The sequence below is a fragment of the Charadrius vociferus genome, unplaced genomic scaffold (genome assembly GCF_000708025.1).
Source record: "Charadrius vociferus isolate BGI_N301 unplaced genomic scaffold, ASM70802v2 scaffold90, whole genome shotgun sequence".
In the NCBI taxonomy this organism is placed as follows: domain Eukaryota; kingdom Metazoa; phylum Chordata; class Aves; order Charadriiformes; family Charadriidae; genus Charadrius; species Charadrius vociferus.
The window spans coordinates 2082154-2102713 of NW_009647222.1; the positions used below are offsets into that span (position 1 = coordinate 2082154).

At 38.9% G+C, this 20560-nt stretch overlaps 1 protein-coding gene across 1 annotated transcript in view; it reads right to left on the minus strand.

Moving 5' to 3' along the window:
* The window catches only part of MICAL3 (microtubule associated monooxygenase, calponin and LIM domain containing 3), a 106688-nt gene that overhangs the window by 65720 nt on the left and 20408 nt on the right, over positions 1-20560 (minus strand). The window contains 2 exon segments of the mRNA XM_009879637.1: positions 716-804; positions 3749-3935. Coding sequence (XP_009877939.1) covers positions 716-804; positions 3749-3935 — 276 coding nt within the window.

Consider the following 20560-nt stretch of genomic DNA (forward strand, 5'->3'; position numbering starts at 1 on the left):
TTTAAGGGGAAAGGACAGGTTGTAGCACGCAAGAGCTACAGAACTTGTTAAGAGGCTACCATACAGTTTGCTCAAACATAGTATGCAAAAATACTGAAAAGGGGGTTGAGGAGACAAATTAAGTGCCTTGGATGGTAATGACAAAAGCTGGGAGACTTTTCTGTATTACACAGTATGTCCTGATCCTACATTTAAAGAACAAATGCTTCCATTACAATAGTACAGGAAAAGAGATATCCTTTCTTTCCACACAGGTTTCCACTAACGCACATAAAACCCTCAGAAATGAAGGCAGGTGGCCTTCATAGCCTACATAAGTGGGGCAGAACTTCAGGTTTCAAAGGAAAAGCAAATAATTTATTTCATCTTAAGAAAAATCACGAAGAAACACAGCAAAACCAAAACTGGTAATGTAATTCATTTAGTCTCTGCATGGACTGCGTAAGTATTTCAGCTCACAAGAAAACAAATCAAAATCCTGTTCTGAATGGGACAGTACATCATTTTATAAAGGAATCATGAAAAGAAAAGTGGTAATTAAAGGAACCGCTTTTAAATAAAATTTATAGAACTGCAAGATCTCATGACATAAGAAAGCAACTCTATGCACACTGAATTTTTTTACTTTCTGAAAATAAACCCAGCATATTTACTTTTTCAATGTTAAGAATCAAAACCTATTAACATGACATGTTAGATGAAAATAATGAGTTACCTTTCCTGACAGAGGACCCACTGCTGGCCTCTTCCTTTGAGCATAACCAGAGAGTCGGTAACAGTAGTGAGGCTTACAGTAGAATTTACCTGCAGATAAAACACGAATGATGGTCAGCAATGAGAACAGAGCAGTTTAGCGCAATATAAATGTCCATCTCACTGCAGCTTATTTTCTGCTGCCATTCCCGTTGCTCCATCTAGTTTATTCACTATACATGGAGGCAAACACTATCTGAAGTTTTAACTCCAGCCCTCCTCTCTCCCCCTCCTATCTAGCCTCCTTTCCATTGGGTGCCTGATAGCCATTTAGCTTAAAATCCTATCAAACACCAAAGCAAAGCTGTGAGGCTTGTGTGGTATCACATGCTAACAATGCGGCAGTGTGTGAGGAACAAAGAAATCATCACATGAAAAGCTGGCAGAAGCACTTTTGGAAAAAGCAAGAATGAATGCAACCAGCAGAGGAAAGTGAGAGAGGACAGTGTTAACTCCCAAAGAACCATCTCTAAAATGCACAGTGGCTACTTGTGAAAAGGACAATCAACCAATGATTCATTTTCACAATTAAAACCTTTTGTGATACTACTGGTTTAGTAACACCCCAGAGGTCTACATGAGTTTTCACCAGTATCTAAACACTGTCAGCAGCTCTAGTAATACCGTAATACAAATAACGGTAATAGCAGCAAATAGACGGCACGTAATTATCTTCCAAATGTACCGTTTGTCAGTGTATCCTGGTTGGTATACACACCCCATAGCATCCCCTACTGCTATCCTATTCCTCCAACTTTGCTAAATGCATTTCAAACCTATATTCTGACCTTTGCCCTTCCTTTAGTTTCTCTGGGCTGGTATTTGCACAATGCTTTGTTTTATGATGGAAAAGTGACGAACCCTATCTTTTGAGAAGTCTCTGCTTAAATAAACATTTCTTAATATTTACTCTTTCCAAAAAACTGCTCTTTCAAATTATCTGAGGAGAGCAACAAAAGAAAAGCTCTTAGATAAAAATTCTCAGACTTTGAAGCGTAAAACCAGACACTGACTGCAGAACACTGCAGAATGCTCATCAGTCTGAACAGCTAGATGAATGGCAACAATGCATTTATAGCTTTGTTATTTTTTCTCTCAAAGAAAACCCAGAATGAAATATAAGCTAAATTTTTACAATTATCAGATTAGATTGGTTACCACATATTTCTGTTTAGCCATATCTGCTTCATATACATACACAACTGTTAGGCATGTAATATCAATCCAGAAACAATGTTGTAAGTGTGCTGAAACTCTGAGCTTTACATTTGCTTCATTGAGAACTATCTGGCAATAAATGCATGCATAAGCTTGCTGGCAGAGGAAATCGCTAAATCTGCTGGCAAAAACTGTTTCAGCCCATACAGCTGACAGAGGAGCTCAGTTTGTTATTACTAATCATATAATCAGATATTCAGTTACTTGTGAATGCCCAAAATAATAGTAGTGCTCAAAAAATGCTTTTCCCCCAATTTTGATTACTGATGAAGCTTTTACTTTTAGATGTTGACATCAAAATTATCATTGGCCCCTTTAAACTCGCATGCCAAGTCTGCTGACCTTATGGCCAAGTAATAATGGGTTTTCTATTCCTTAGTGGGAGACGGGTTTGATGACTCTAAGTTTCCTCAAATCTTTGCGACTGAGCAAGTCCATTACTTAAAGACATTATATAACACAACATCAGTACTTAATTTGGGCGGTTTGCCCCTTAAGCCTAGATGGTGTTTCCATGGTGGTTATTCTACCCGGTGTATGCAAAAATATTCTTCCGAGCTACATGCAGTAGATACCTGGAAGTTTTCTAACATTTCAATCTGCAGTAGCATATTCTGGAGTTTCATCCTGTGGCGTACCAGTTTATAATTTTTACTTCATCTTTGCCTCAGTAAGTAGGGAAAACTATCGGCCCTAACACTTTTTTTCCTGTTGTTTTAGTTTCTACACCACCAGTTTGTACATATTTTCCTGCTGAAAGAGGAGTAAACATAAATGGCAGCTGTGGAAGAAAATAAAGGCATACTTGCTGATATAAATAAAGGTTTATCTGAGATACTTTCTCATATTTTTTCTTCAGAAAAACGTGTAATTTCTGTCAATCACTGCTCAAGCAAAGAACGCAACACATTGCTACTCTTAGAAGGAGATTACTTTTCACAAGTGATGTGTGATTTCAAATTATTAGTTTCAATATGCACACATTGTTGATAAATTGAGTTTCATCTGCTGCCATATTGTCTGGTTTCTCAGATTTGTTAGGTGTATCTGAAGCTTCCCTTAACTCTTAGCATGTTAGATTCTGTTAACAGAGTCATCAGCAAGTTTTGTAATCATATTCCTTCCTCCTCAATCTGTCAGATATGGAAAACAAAAGTCATTACTGAATCTTCAGTAACTACTTCAACAACACTTTCTCTCTATATATAACATTGGCTTACCTCTACTCAACTTCAATGCTCAATTTTTCACTATATAAACAGAATTTAGTCTGTAATGAGCTATTATCACAGCCCCTGATTATAGACTTCCTATTTTAGAACATTTAAAATAAACATACAGAGTTGGACAGTTTTGATGTCTTCAAGAAGAAAAAGTTGACTGCATTTGTCTCCAACGTGTTATTTTCTCTCAAGTGGTATTAAACACTAAGGAGTTTCCTCATTTGACAGTACTGAAGTAAGAGTAAAGGGTCCAGCCTTCAAATTCAGCCTCTACAGCTTTTTAAAGCCCCCAATTACTATTTGGTTTTTTTTGCATTTTAGCAGCTGTTATTATGTGAAGTTAATTCCTAACAGCTCAGTTATTTTGCTGTCAGCATGACCTGGCCACAGGAAATCCATATAGTTTCAGCAGTTTGAGAGATGGTGTCTTTGGAATGGAAGTTACTCTTTTTCCTAACTCACCAAATAATTTTTAAGCAAAGAAAGAGGTGAAATCACTAGATGGACTTCCAATACAGTTAAGAGAATTCAGACAAAAAGGCAATTTCTCTTACCATCTTCAATATCATAGGCATACGATGACAAGCGCAGAGTCGTCGCACAGTATTCACACTTGAAGCAACTGCGGTGGAAGAACTTGCCTTCAGCGCTCAATCTTTCCATCACATAGACTCGCTTGCGGCAGAAGTAACAGACATCACTGCCTCCCAGGTTCTGGGGGAACTCCTTTTTGAGTGAGCCCTAGACAGAAATAGGTATGGCTAAATTTGTGTGTCCAGCCTCATCAAGACTGCACGGTCATATTTTCTCTTCATTTATGTGGATACAGGAGCATCTGGATGCTGCAGGTTTTCACACATGGATGCTACAGTTCTTTGACACAGCTCACAGGTTTAACCAGGACACCAACAACTAACCTTATTGTCCAGGGAAGAAGGTCCTAGGATGCCATGCCTACATATGCCAGGAGTAAACTAAGCTCTGGATGGAAGAGCAGACACCAGTACTATTAATGATGACCTTGAAATAAACGACTGAAGGAGGCATATGATGGAAAGCCGAAACCACTCGAAATCCCTTAAACAGCAGTTCTCAGACCTACATTATCAAAATCAGTATGTCCTCCAAAAGACAACAATGCAGAAGTAGGCCCAGTGGATAAAACACATCTTCATAAATATGACAACCAGATTCTCAAATATTTATGCAGAACTCTTGGATGCTGAGATTAGATTAAAATATTTTGCAAGGAAAATGAGGACAAGAGTGAGGGTAGATGGAGAAAGGGAAGTGAAGTCCTTCACAAAGCTATGACAGATTCCATCAATGGTAGTAACAACTGCACAGTCACAATACTTCAGATCTACAGTACATCTAATCACAAACACGCATCATCTTCTGTACATCGTCTTACCAGTTCCTTCTTGTCTAGAAGGGTTTTGGGTTGCTCTTTCCTTTGAAGCTGATTGGCTATCTGCTCAGCCAATGAGCTCACTCCGCCTGTGTACATCTTTATATACTTCTACCAGATGGATGGAATAAAACAATAGGGCAGTGAGAAAAGAAAAAAAAATTAAATTAAAAAAATTACTAAAACGGTAATAGGTTAGGTGGTGAAAAGGTGCAGAGAGGTCAAACCATGCCAAGACAGTGGACAATATGAAGTGACAAGTAGTAATAAGCGAAGCTAGTATCATCAGAAATCCCTGGTACAGTCCAGGATCAACTGTAACAAAAGAAAAGGCTTGCATTTTGCATTATCTAAGTGCTCTAGAAATAACTATGATGATGAAGAAAGCAGATCTTATTTTTACGTGGGAGGTATTTTGCATCTGTGAACCTGCGCATAGACACCCCTTTAAGATGAAGCGAAACACAGGTTAAGATATTAGGTTCCAGGTAAAATTGGCATCGGAAACAAAGATCTTTTAGAAGACACATTACATAGTCTATGTAACAAGCTGATCACAACAGCATGTTTATATGCTTAGCAACTGGAAAGAATTCATTTACAAAGCATTCATAGAGCAGGGAGAAATCCTTAACTAAGGAACTCACAGTGATTAAAAAATATGAATTCTTCCAATGCTAAAAATAGGAAGAGGTTTATATGAAAAAAGATGCAAGAGCCTCATCCAATGCAGTAAAGCCATACCTGAATACATCTGGAATGTATGCTTGTTCAACTGTGAACATGGTTTTATGACTAAGCTTTTCTCCATCATGGGTACTGACTGACTCCTTAACTTTGGATATCTAAAAACCCTTCAGTATTCCAAGAAATCTAGGCAGGTTGGCTGTTACCTTAGATGGTAGAAAATGGGTGTTTGCAAGCCAAGTTCAGTCATTGCAGGAGCAGAGGAAGCATTTTTCACAGGAAATACTTACAACCGTTGGCAATAACTACATGGTTAAGAAAATTATGTGGTTACATCCCTGTTAGCTCAATCACATTGCAAATGCTATGTATTCGACTCAGAGCAGCAAGGAGCACACCAAGCAATTTTCCTTTTCTGGACTAAGAAGCATTATGAATGTTTCTAGTTGGAGTCTCCTCAGCAAATGAAGGATCATCAGAGACACACTCCAGCTGCTAGGAAGTGTAAAATACCAAAGATAACAGTATTCTGAAGGAAAGGACTAAGGCTGTATCTCAAAACCCCTTTATTCATATAGCAGAACTTTTTTGAAGCACAATAGTTATCTCCCACAACTAATAAAGCAGCATAAATTGCAAATGGTGTGGGTTTTAGCCTTTTAGGAATGTTTTAAGACCTTCACATGTTCAAACAGCAGTAAGCACCACGAAAACTAAAATTCACCACAGAACAGGTGGTACTTTGGGGAAAAGGATTTTGAAAATGGAGTGCTCAGCAGCCAGAGATTACCGCTGCTATCACTGAAGTCCCAATTCCTTAAGCTCTGTGCCACTGCAGTAACAAGGGTTTATTTCTACCCAGAAGGAACTTCTACTTGTCTACTGATGACTGGAAAAATTTTCTTCCTTGCATTCAACATTGATCTTTAACTGGCAACCATAATCATCTGGCCAAGAGTTTTCAGTTTTCCTCTAGAAGATCAGAAACCTTTGAGGCTTTAGGTTTTCTTAAAAGGCACTTTAAAGCTTCTCCATGGGAAAAATTTTGTTTTAGCTGAACCAGGTTTTCACTATACAAGTTTTGATTTGAAATCTTCATCCAATCTTAATTGCAGATGCTTCAGGATCTTTAAACTTCTACCAGCATACATGAAGTTCAAAGTTTAAAAAGTGATTATGCTAATCTCAACTCACAATATCTTGGACTATGTGGTGTGGGAAGTTTAGTTGCTGAATTATTGATTTGGGGTTCTGTTTCTGAGTTGTTCTGCTTTTTTCCTATACATCACATCTTGTCTAATACTGGGTCTTAAATGAAGCATTTTATCTTTCCTCCTGTGGTCAAAAGTCTTCAAAATATACACCATTCTGCAACATTTTCAAGAGCAGGCAAAGAACCCACTCCAGCTTAGGTCAAATCAAGTTCCTGGTCTTTATGTATGACAACTGCAACTAATTCCAATTCCCAGTGATTTTTCAGAAAGCTAAAGTACTTTTTATTTCACACTGTCCATTAAGCATAAACGCACAAACGCATTCTGTAGTTTGGCCCAAGATCTCAACAAAAGCAGCCAGCAAAACAAGAAAGCTTTACTGCAAAGCCAGAAGGACTATCAGTGCTCAAAAAAACCTAATCTGAGTGAGATGTACCACAAGCTTTTCATTTACACCAAATGTTAAACATATTTAGTTTCAAAATGCTTTATGGCTGACAATAACCAAGCTATGCCACAGGTTGCCTCTGTCTTCTCATTTGTGCATGAATATGCACAGACATTGCATTTTGCAGGTGAAGCATTGCAAGCCTGGCCATCTCTTGTGGCGTTGTGTCCTTGGCTGGTGGGACCAGGGTGCAGCAAGCGAACACAGCTGAGTGCAGCTTGCAATACTCAGGCTAATGCTACCTGTCGAAGAGAGTCAGATGAAGGTGAAGAAGGGCGATTAGAAGAACGGAGGCTAAGGGAGAGCTCCCACTGGTCAACAAAGAATCGGCGAGACGGTTCAGTCTCAAGCTAAAAAATAAAACGAAAATCAAAGCAGTCATACATGGCTACAGATGGAAGAGAGGAGAAAATAAAGAAACTCAGGCCCTTCTGCCCACCATCAAAAAAAAATTCTGAAAGACTCTTGTAGGAAAACTTGGAGAAAAATGTCCAGTGTATCTTCACTTTCTCCCTAGTGATGCAGAGTAAGTTACGCTTAATTTGTTCTTTATTAGGTTTTAAGTTATTTAGGACCATTTGGAAGCAGCTACCTACTTCCACAGATGTCCAACCTCCTGTAACTCAACCAAGCCACTGGCAAAGATCTCAAATCAATTTCCTCTGCTCCTCCTCCTGTATCTCCCATTGTTCTGTATTATTGGCCCAAGGCACTAAGATTGCATTTCAGGCCATGTGAGACCTCTTCTATATTTTAACTATGTAAACCAAAAGCCTGCTCACCTTGGGGATGGAAGAGAAAGAAATTAACTTGTATGCATTGCCAGTAATTAGCAGCAAATTTCCAACGTAGAATTTACTGTAAGCAGTTGGAAACACCACAGTAAAAAGAATTAAACAATATAAAACAATCTGCTGTTCTTGCTTATCAAATAGCAAGCAATAAATCCCAAACTGAGGATCTGCATCCCTTTGAAACTGGTTCCTCACAAGAGAATCCAAAATTGGTCTTCCAACATACTCCTCTCATTATGCCTATCTCCCAAGAAACACTTCATATAAATAGGAAAAAAACAACAGCTGGAAGTATCAGACAAATAGCGCTGGTAGAAACTGTGCGTTCCTAGAAATTATAATCTGGAAAGAAAAATTATGCAGATTTCAAATATTTGTCCCTCTTTTACAATAAAATTATGTTTTCCATTATAAAAAGGAAAAATAAATGTCACATAGCTGCATGACCCACAAAAATAGCTATTTCTAGCCATTTAGCATAGCCTAGCCTCAAGCTTAAATCTACTGGACAAAATGCAAAATAGCTTGGCTTTCACAATTTTCCCAATTTAAAGAAATATAACTTTATTTTATACACAGATTTTCTGTACTTAACGTCATCAACATTTAATCAAATTTCTTTTTTGAAAATGTCTTTGTTTGCTAAGATTTCTTTCTCTTACTACTCTGTTTTACTTGTTTTCTTCCCTTAAATCCCACATCATAACCTATCATTGCCTGCAGCATTCCAACATCTGTTTCCTCTTTTTCCTCTCTGCCCTACCCACTTTATCCTTTCCTCTACTTTGTGCTCTCCACCTCCCTTATATTTTCTCTCCTCCTTGATTCTGCACTATGCAGAAATTAGATTGTTTCAAAAATAACGTCTGTCTTTGCAATGCAATGCCGTTTATCTTTTCCACCCTCAAAAGGAGCTTAAAAGAGAGCAACACAAAAGGCAGGAGCAAGATGCTTTGGTCTAGATATTAATTTCTGTATCATCATTCCAACTGAGTAAGGAAATGCACGTGAGTGTGCCGTCCTTGGATTATGCCCAAGATCTTCAGCTGTGTCACCCATTAACAAATGGATGTTAGTATGTTTAAATTAGCCTTCTTACCCAGTCTTTCATGGTTTCTTCTATGCTATCTCAAAACCAGTCAAAGGTTCATTCTTCCTTCCTCAAGAACAGCTTCACTGACGTTAATGATCAGCAAAGACAGTATCCCCAAAAGAACAGCAATGGAAAGTAACCTAAATGTTATAAATCTCCTTTTGACATGGCTTGGAAAAGTTATGCCCACCAGCAAAAGTTCTGGGACTGTTTATACTCCAGCCCAAGAAGCGAGTTTGATTTTGGATGGTTAACTCAAAACAATACGTTATGAAAAAAATCATTTATGTAGATGGTGTTTTCCAAAAGCACTCTCCAGTTTGCCAAATACTGTTGAAGAAAAAAACCAGAAAACAGAAACAGGGGCAAGCAACTAGAAGCTAAAGAAACCACTGTTCAACCTGGCATGCTCCCATATGCCAAAGATGACACACTGGAGAGAAAATTAAGCAAAAAACAAAACCAAAACAAAAGTGTATGCTGGAATCAAAGAAAACCTGCATAAGCTGCCAACTCTACTGTTGGAAATAAGTATACAGGAAGTATGGAGACAAAAGTAGTACTTCAGAGCCAGGAATTATGCTTGGAAAATGCAAGTGTTCTTGCTTCCAGAAGCAAGTAAAATTTGTGAGCAACTGACTGGTAAGTGACCACTGTGAGATGATTTGATCTGGCGTGCAGCTGATTTTCAGCATGTGCTCTGAAGCTTGGAGGCTGTTTTTTACTTTATTGTTTATACTGTGTTTTGAGAAACAGAAACATTGTCATTCATCTAACAAGGAAACAGTTAAGAACTGGCAAGTAGGATCACAATGCTACACTAAATAGACTTGACCATGTCTTTTTAACCCCATGACTGTACAGTAATGGTCATTGTATTTTGGTGAATTTTTCTATCCCTCTGACCCCGCATGTCACCGGTACCCAGAATCCCACACTGATACAGGACAGCAGATGGGCAGGGCGGTAGTCACCTGATGCCTCACTGCAGGTCTGGACTCCCGGAGGGCAGTTAGCTGACATGCCCTTTGCTCAACATTCTCAGGCACTTGGTCATCAGAAAATAAACGAGGAGATCTCTGTGAGATGAGGAAGGAGGCAGGAAGTAAACAAACCAGCAAAAAAAGCCCCAAAAGGAATAGACACCAAAATGTCAGACAAAAGGTATGAAATTCACATGCAGAATAGTTAGAGGAGCTCCCATGTGAAGACTGTTTTTTATTTCCAATAAATGGAAATTTTTTATTTCCATGGTCTACTGTTCTAATGAAGTGCTAAGTTTTGACCCCCAAAGCCAAAAAAAAACCCCAGTTGAATTAGTTGTTACTCACAACTCTCCTACCTAGAAGTGCTGCAGCCAAAACCAAACAAGCGTGTGGCCTCTTTCTCTGGCATTACCATCAAAAAAAAAAAAAAAAAAAAAACCAAAAAAAACCAGAAGTAGCTTTATCCCACACAAAGGAGCTTATTTGCCAACTTACTTCACCATAGTTCTCAAATCTCAAGGATATCCTTTACATATCGAAACCTGCACTTACTTGTGTTTCTCAGATTTTGTGCACAGAAACACATTTTTTAGGGTAATGTACTTTAGTTCTCATAAAGAGAGAGTTTGTCTCCATTGGTATATGAAATGTGAATTGCTGTACTTACCAAAGAGAGAATGTTTAATGAGATTGGCTGGCTGAAACAAGGCACAGCAAAATCACACTATACCAGAAGTTGTCAGTTTTACTTCTGCAACTTCACCGTCCTGCTTGTTTTTACTGCACCGTGATGTCAACACATCCCCAGCACAATATTTGACACCTCCGCTATTCTGGTCTTTCATATCAACCTTCTTAGACTGTTGTGTGGTATATTTAGCAACATGGAAAAAAGACCTGGCTTGTGGCCTCCTGTACAGGACAGGAGTATGACCTGCAATATCACACAGCCTTCAGCTAATTTGTTTGTAGAGTTCAAAAGTAAATGGACCAGGAACTGCAAATGTGTGGATGAAGAAATCTCAGGCTTGATCTGTCAAGACTGCCAGGGTGCTGCTACGTATTACTAACTGTCCTCCAAAGCAGTTCACACCCAATTTACGAGGAACACTTTTCCCATTCAGATGCATCAGTAATACTCTCTACTTTCAGCTGCTTTCAGTTCCACCTACTCCTTCCTACTAGATCATTTTCACTAAAACTAGGGCCTATTATAAAGCTGTGGGCTTCTGTGTCACTGCAGACACACGCTTATTCATTTTCTACTGCCTGTCAGAAAACATTCAGCCCACAAGAGTCTTTTGTTAGAACACATTCTGAAAGTTGCAACAGTTTTCTAGCTGGCTACCACTTATGACTTAATTCATTCAAAGCCTTTACTGGAATGTCAATTAATTTGTCAATATGAATTCAAATCAACCAATTCTTCTGAGTCCCTATCTTTCCCATGCTTCTGTGTAATACTGAGCCATTCAGACAGACTATTGAATATTTCATTGTTAAGAAGGCTTCAAAGTCTCTATGCTAAATAATGCCTCATCATTTTTCCTTTTACTTTGGCCTGTAGGAGGCAGGATGGAATGCCAGTTGTTTAACCATCCAGAAAGCAAGCAGTGGAAACAATGCAACCATGTTCGCATGAATTAGCACAAAACATAACTCTTCTTGTTCTGCTACAGCCACAGCATACTTCAATAAAGAGGTGTAAGAGAAAAAGAAGAATGGGAAGAGCTTAAGTGCCAGATTTACGGCAAAATAAAAGCATGTAGCAAACTGTTGATGAAGGCTTGTTATGCATTTATGTGGGTATAACACAGAAATAATCACTCCTAATTGACTCTCAGCAGTTCCAGCGTGTTAACAGCAGCATTAGGATAAGTGTGTTTCACTACCTAGTACATTTGCTCTCTGTATTACACACATCCACCACAGCCTTGTGTCATCAGCATCCATGCCATTTGTTCATGCTCTTTACCCTTTCCTGTCTGGGACTCTGCTCCCCGGGATAGTCGGCACCAGGTTCCCTGTTTCTCTGCAGGCAAAAATTATGAGCTTAATAACAACCAACTTCCTAGTCAAAACACACTTCATCTAATTTTTCTTATGATGCAGACAGAAAGGAGGCCATAACAATAGCGTAACAGTTTATTAAGAAGAATATTCTTAAACTGGCAATAGTAACTTGCATCCTGTATGGAAAATTTTAAAAAACAGTCTGTATATATCCATATTAGGTCATTAAACCACAATGTATTACCACAGTGTAATGAAATTAGTATGATAAAGATGGTAAGACACTCAATATAACTCATACTGTGATGTTAGATCAAAAGAAAGAAATGGAAAGTTTAAAAGAGGTGGCAGAATGAATGCATTAGAAGCGCAGAGGTACAGGTTTTAAAAGATATCAGTGTAACAAGGACATAGATCCATCTGACTTGCTATGAGGCCTGGTCCAAGACAATTTCAGGAAAAGAAATCATTCCTAAGAAAAAAAGAATGTCTCTAAAAGCAGATCCCTCTCAAGTGAGTCTAAAAGATCAGTTCTGTAGCACAGGGGGTAAAAATTCCTCAGAGTTAAAAGGAGGAAACTGAGGTTTATTACTATTATTATTATCATTTGTTTGAGCAAGAGAACACACAAAAAAAGCTTCCTACAGGATACAACATAGAAAATGGTCAAAGTACACTTGGACCCAGCAGTAGTTGGGTCTCATGACTGAACTAGGCAACCAAAAAGAAACGGGACAAACAAACACTTGGAGAAGCTAGGGAGAGAAAACACAGAGTTAAGGGGTCCTTAGTGACTGAAAGCCAATTTCTCTGTATGGAATATGAATCCCACACCATAGATTAACAAGTAAAACTCAACATTTACCTGCCTTAGTTTCTCTATCTGTAAGCCTGGGGAAAACCTTTCTTCTCTCATAAAATTTATCTGTCAAAATTTTCAAAGGATGTTGACAAGAAGAAGGCAGCTATCTATCACATCATCTGATATTATTACATTCAATTCAGTTTAAATCTGGGTTTTGCTAACGAAAAGGGCTTTCCTCACCCATTCTATCCAGATGTCCATTCCTGTATCCTTTCTTGCACCATGCTGTCCACAGTGTGCCAGAAAACTAACCACTTTTGTGTTAGGACAGTTTAAATCAGATCAGTAAGCAGACCTGACCTATCTTGCAGATGCAGACACCAGAGAATCACCGGAGAAAGTCTGCTCCAGAGGCTGATAATAATTAGACCAAATTAAATGTAACAAGTAACAACACTCTGAGAAATCACAGCAATAAGGCAAGACAAACTTTATGTCCAATAATAAGCCTTGTCTACTCTACTAAAAGGTAACATGCCTTTACAGAGTTTATAGGCATACAAGTGTTCAGCAAAGAAACATTTTCCACCTATGGGGAAATGCAGTTTTACAATTCCTTTTTAAAGTTACGGGAGGTCTATAGAATTGCAGCTGCCTTTTTATCACCTCAAGGTTAATTTAGGATTAATCTGGAAGGGGTAGAATTTATTACTGCAGTAGGAAACCAAACAAAATTTTAAAAAGATACAACTCAAAGAAGAACAATGACCATGTACAACAAGACACAAATATTAAAGGATTTCAGGTAATTTTTAACTAGAAGGACAACAAACACATGTGCACAAACATCTGCATGCACATTTATACACTCTGTTCAGAAAAGCTCTCACAGCTCCAAATTCAAACTAAGACAGACTAAACACAAACTCGTGTGAGACAAAGGCTTGGGTGTGGGGGAAAGAGGAAGACCACATTGGACACGTACAGGCCACTACAACACTCTAAAAAGGCCCTTCATACAATTAATCCTGAAAGAGCTTCATGAGTACAAGGGGAAATTTTCATTCACACTTATTTAAATGAAGAGTGGAAATGGAGAAAAGTTGCATTTTCCTTCTCTGCGCTACTCCAAATATTTAATTTCTGTTTTGCTGCAACTCAAAACTGAAAAAGCCTATGTAATTACAAATTACCCTACAGTAAAATCTCAGAGTCTCCAGTGCATCAGATAATCGTCCTAATCATACTTCTGGCAAGCTAACGCCAATCTGTGTTCCTAATCTAAGAGGTTGAAGAAGGTCTATCACCATCTGAAAAAAGAAAACTGGAAATGCATTTGTAAATGGGATATCCAGTAACTGATCTAGTCGCTTGTATAAGCAGTAATGAAGAGAAAGGGACAGAGCATGCAGAGGGAATCACCTGCTGCCTGGGATATGGTGGAGAGGAAGGTGGAGAGGAGGAAGAGAGCATGATCACTTTTTTGGGGCAGGTCCGAGAACGTTCCTTATTCCTCAGCTTTTTTTAAAACAGAAAAAGAAAAAAAAACATAATAATGGTAGAAAAAAGATAATATTACCACTGGCTTTGGTGAGACAGGCCAGAACACATGAACTGAGACACCATGATCCTTAACTTAGACCCTCTCATGAATGACTTAAAGCTAAATTTTATCTGAAGCTGAAAAACTGAAATTTTTCACCCACAGCCACACGATCACATGTCCATTTGACAGATACCTCTAGGGGTAGCCAACATGTACTTAGATCAATCATCAGTTGAGTTTCTGACTCAAGGTCTTAAAATCAGTGAAAGGTACAACTTGAAACTCTCCATAGCACAGCTGGACTGCTCTCTTTGCTTCATGAAAAATTACTTGTTGCTATGCCTTCCAACGTTTAAGGATATCCATCCTGTTTACCTAATTACTCTTGCTTGCAGTTCAACAACAATATAATTCAAGTCACAGTGTTCTGTTCTCCGCTTCAGATCCCTCCTCTTTAACTTACAGATACTAAACCATCCCAAGGAAGTCCAACTGTACTCTGCCGTTCTACTAGAACAGAAATACAGCTGTTTTATAGCTAAAATGTAGCTGTATCTAACAGTCTGAATGCACATACATGTTCTCATTTTAATATGTCAGAAAACATGCCTTTCTACTTCTGAACCTCCTTACTATGTACGTTCTTTTCTCCATCGCTGTTTAATTATTAATATATCTTCTCCCTGATTTTTCCTTTTCTTTTGAGTTCTCAACAGAGCATATCTGGAAATTGTTGCACTGTGAAAAAAAATGCTGTGTATCCAAAGCCACTGTTAGATAGCCTCCAAAGAAACAGCACGCTGTTTAAAAGTTATTACAGATGTTCCTTACTGCCTTTACAGCTGAGCTAGCACTGTTTGGGTGTTCTCTTACCTTTCAGCAAAAATAAATAAATAAATAAATAAATAAATAAATCAACAACTCTTCCAATTCAAACACATCCTACAAAAGCAGCTTAAACTAAAGCACATGACTTTGCACCAAAGTGGGTGAGGAACATTTATATGCTGTTCAAAAGGCTCAGCTGTGAAGTCACTAAATTTTAGCTGAAAGGGTGATAACATTTTCAATCACTAAAGCTGTTCATGGACTTTCATCTGACCATGGCTGAGTTTGTGTTTCCAATTTCAACATTTTCACAAACTTGTGTTTTTCTCCATGGCAGATCTCAGAATATAACATTGTACAGGCATATGAAGTACATGTTCAGTCCTCTAGCACGACGCATTTCTGAGCGTGCAAAGACAAAGATGGCTATAGGAAAGAGGAAAGATATATCAACAGATTTAAGTAACAAATTAAGTAGAAAAGCAATATTTGCAGAAATCAGTCATGTTGTAAGTTCTCTTCTGTTAAGATTTTAGCTCCCGCTGACTGTGGTCATCTCAGTCATTGTGTATCTTCAAAAACCACCATTACAACAGAATTACTTAAAAGAGTTTGTACTGCTGCACCTTTATCACGCTTCAGGGGACCATCTCAAATGAACAAGCATCAGACCTCCGGAGGCAGAAAAGATTTGCACCAAAAGACATGTGATCTCCTCCTTAGAAGCATCTTTGCACACATCAGTGATTTAAGCTTATGTATTACACACATACCTTGCTGCTGCTGGGAGACCTATGAAACTATAGCAGAAAACTGCTGAAGGCAGCTGAGAGTCTGAAAAGCCGCAACAAAATTCAGTTTAAAAGGCTTGTCTCTCATACCATACCCAAACAGTCAGATCCTCTTCTGAACAGACCACATAGCTTTTCAATGGCTTCATGATCCCTGATGAGATGCTCTTTCCCAAAAGCAACCAAAATGGCTTGGAAAGCAATAGGACACACCAAGGAAGATGTTTTTATACAAGCAGGCATTCATTTGAGGAGATTAACCACCACACCATGAAACACAATCCATTTTTTTTAGGAGATATTACCATCACATAAAAAATTACACACATTTCCACTGTGCATGTACATTTAGCAGTATCTAGCTATTTAGCTGAGGTGCTCATAACAGCATGAACCCAATTTTGCCAACACAGTTCAACATTCTCAAAGTGTAGCTCAATAAAGCAAACTTTGGAATCCAATTCATGAGGAAAATGCAGGCCACACAGAATGATGTGAACCACAGATCGGTGAGGTTTTTAACCTGCTTGATCTTTTGAAGGTTTTCCTTTTCCAAGAGAGATAGCATTAAAGGTCTTGTGATGAAAGCAGAAACTTCTTCAGAACAGATTCCGCCAGGATTTTACTCTTTCTAGGAATCCGGTCTCAGCACGTCACCCCTACCCCACCTGTACAACAGACACGGACAGTCTGGCTTACAAACTCATTGAAACTTCTGGCCTTGTAACTCTTAACTCCAAGGCAAAGCAAGATTCTAGACTCAAACTGATAAGCAAGTACAGCTGAGGAAGTCCATCTGACAGATGCTAGCAGGCAATAGCCCAAGGCAGATGTAAATTTTCCATCAAAACTGGGGGTCCAACCCAGAACACATCCTTTGCAACCGTGTGGTTTCTCCCCTGCAATCACTCCTATGCTTTTACAATATACTTTCTTCTTCCATGCAGTTTCCAAGATGAACTAAATCTAAAGGACCAAATCTATGAAACACGGATGCATAACTTCCCTTCTTCCACAGACCCCTGAGGACCTCAACTTCATTCTGCCTACTGGCAAGAACATTAGACAACTTGTGGTTTCCTTGAATAATGCTTTGTCCCCTTAGGAACTGCTTTGCTCCTCTTCAAAGGACTCTTCAGTAGAAGGTATTCACTATGTGATATATCTTACATGCAGTCACTGACACAAGTTTCTGCTCAAACTCTGACACCTGTGCCAAACCAGACAACCCCTTCCCATAGCTTCATGAGCAGCTCTTTCCAGTAAACATACACCCTCCCTAAAGAGCTTGTCAGGAGCAATACTAATCCTTTACAGTATCTCCAGTACTGGTACCCGCACCAACTCCACTGTTGGTAATCTGTGGCCCAGGAAATACCTTTGTGGCTAGCGTGCCCAATTTTGGAGTAGAAAGCCATTTCAGTACCGTAATAACACACAGTCTCACAGCTATCAGATTGTGCATGCCTAAGCAACCAGAACTAGGAATCTCAGCAGCCAGCTGAAGCACTGCTTCACCAACAACCTCCTGCAAGACGGATTTCTGTCCAAGATTGGCAAAGATGGCTGCTTGGTTCAGTGGATGGCTTCCTGCCTCAGCTGACCTCTGATCAGTCGAGAATAAATGATACTACCACAGCTTTTGAATGAAGACAACTGATGTTCTTCATTTCCCCAGGCAAGTAATAAAAAACCTTTGGAATAGGGACTGTATCAATTGTTTCTTTGATCCTACTGTATCCTGCAGATTTTGCATCCTCGAAACTCAGTTTTATTCTTCTCTGTTTCAATTGTCAGATGAAAAGCACTGCACAATCCAGCATGAAGCCTGGACCCAAGAACCAACCATCTTCTATTGATGCAGTAAAGCCTATTTAGGAAAGATCATCTCCAGCTGTAATCTTGAGAGGGAAATCATCCACACAAGGCAAGTAATGTCAGTTCTGAATAAAACAATGTAAGTTCTCTGAAAGCACAATTGTTACAGAAAGATTTTTCAAAGATGTGCCCTACATTACCGCCTATATGGAAACGCTATCAATGGTGAGGGAGATCAGAAGAATCAGAAGAATCCCCCCCCCTTTTTTTTAATTGTGTAGCGCAAGCAAAAACAAGAACAGAACCAACAACAAACTGCTCTCTGGTGAGGAGAAAATCCTCATCATAAAAGTAGGAAACAAAAGTTTGCTTTTTTAATCAATTACAAAAGGATGACAATAAGAACTTTTGTGTTTCACTGTAAAGGCTTAATTATAAAGCCTTCATAAAGTTTCAATATTGGGTTCAAATACAAATCTCAAGGCTGCAGGGATGTGATCTTTTCCAAGTGCTAAAACACAACCCTTCATGCTTCTGAACTGAGATAAACTAGACTGCATTAGTTGTCCTCCCTGTTTTTGTGGGTTAACATCAGCAGTGTTCATCAAGTGACTTGATATTGTACAGCCATATTATGCTCTGCTGCATCAGTTCTTTGGCTTCTCCACCTTTACCTGGGAAGTATTCTTAAAACACTTAATTTGCCTTAATCAGGGATGATGCGTATCCACCTGAAAGTGCTCATTAGCCTATAAGGAAGATTTTGATGAGACAGAATGTAGAAGAAAATACACTGAGTCAGGAAACCTAAACATAATGTTGACATATTTTTAAGATTCTCTTGACAGTCCTACTGACAGTTCCCCTGGTTTAGGTCTTCTCTCGGAGAGAAATCTTCTAGATCATGGCAGTGGTCATGATATGCAGCATTAATTGTGTTGAATGCCTTGAACATGAAGTTCACAATGAATCCATAAACATGCAGAACAGTGAATTTCTAAACTAGTATCATCTTCTTCCTCTTGACTCCAAACTATGGTCCCATTAAAGTGCAACCAGAAAGAAGCAGACATTTCCCCAAATTAAGGCTGCCAGAAAAACGTATCTCAGCACACTCAGAAACTTGAGGAGGCCATATGCACAGGGAAACACTGGAAGCAGAGGAAGCCAGTGAGATAAGTATTCCTATCTGCCTGAAAAGATTGTCTGTCACAAGCTTTGCTTTTGAAAGTGCACTGCTGAAACAAAAACACCGGCAATGACACGGGGCCAAAACACACGAGAGAAAATACGATTTGGTACCTGCTGATTTTTCTGCTGCTGATCCCCATTCTGACCCCCTCTGGGGCAGAAAACCTAAAATTTGCTTAGTTCATAGTAATGCAGGAATCTGCAATGCAATGAATGTGAGAAGTTGGCAAGGACAGCTATGTTTGTCATATAGAAAAGGAAGCAATGGTAAAGTCTCCTGTAACTGCAGAATACGTAAGATTTCCCATGTGAATAGCAAAATTGATAATCGATTTTACTATCTATACCAAGGAAGAGCTTTAGTATTATAGATGGCATGACAAGTTTAACCTCATTGGTTGCAATAACTGCTTACATATTTTCAATTTTTTTCTAACAGAAAAATCTAGAAATACTCCGGATGATACAATGTCTACACTAGGTTGCATCTGTAGGCAAGGTTTCGGCTTAAAACATCCACTGAAACCCTGGGAAGTTGAAACTAGCATAAGAGGGCAGGGAAAATTTGACTAAGTCCTTTTGAAACATTAAACTATGCATCATTACCAAAGGTAGATACCGATTTTATTAATTAAAAGTTAAATTATTTAAAATAATGGGCTTACACAAGGTTCTAGAAAAGGACTGGTTTAAAAATAGGACAGTGACAGCTGGTATTGGGTGCAGGCAATGCATTGTATTCACAATCAGTTTCTTTACCTGTTTCCATTGAGGTATGGGAGCAAGACGGCCCTGCTCTCGTCTGCTGGATGGTTGGTTGTGAACACGTTCTTGATAAGGCAGGACAGGTTGCTGCATGCAGGTTGTAAGGAAAGTGGGTTGGGACCAAGGAGGAAAGATAAAATAGTAAAGGAAACTCAAAGAAAACCAAAGGAATGGGATACAGAATAAGACAAGACAAACATTTAAGAAAAAAAAAATAGGGTAGGGGAGAATTCATTTAGCAAGTAAAATATAAAAGGGAAAAGACATCCAAAAAATGGGAAACTTCATATGTTTTTGGACCTTCCCTTTATTTTCATTGTTCCTTCAAATGAGCCTGGTTATTCTAATCAATGCACAATGGCTGAGGAAATGTGATTGATAAAGACTGGGACAGACATCGCCATTTTGAGATTATGTTATACTGCTAACACTGGTGCGCAGTGTAGCATAGACATACTTGACCTAACTTTAAAGTAGCTAGGTCAGGTCCCACTCACAATCTGGCCATGGCAGCACAGAGCTTGGCACAAGCTATGAAGACAGACTATGCAGCAGAGCAAGAACTCAGGCACTTAAACCATACTGAGCCTTATACTGCTGACACTGCACTGCTAGCAGTAGCTTCAATCTAACTTTCAAGACAATTACCCTGCAGTTGCAGTATTTCAGATACCATCCTGAATAACCAGCAGTCATCAGGAAGCCTCACTGGGAATGACACAAATATCCCGATTCCAAAGAAACTACCAGGCATTTATCTGCTGCGCTTACACACATGTACAAAACTTAATCACAGTTCACAAGAACAAATGGATATAACCTGGCATGAAAAGGTTGAAATTAGAAATTAAATTATAGTTCTTATAGTTCTTCTTGGGAGGATGCCAGGGGGATGGGAGCAGTCTTTTTTCAGTGGCGCCCAGTGATAGGACGAGGGGTAATGGGCATAAACTTGAACATAGGAAGTTCCATCTTA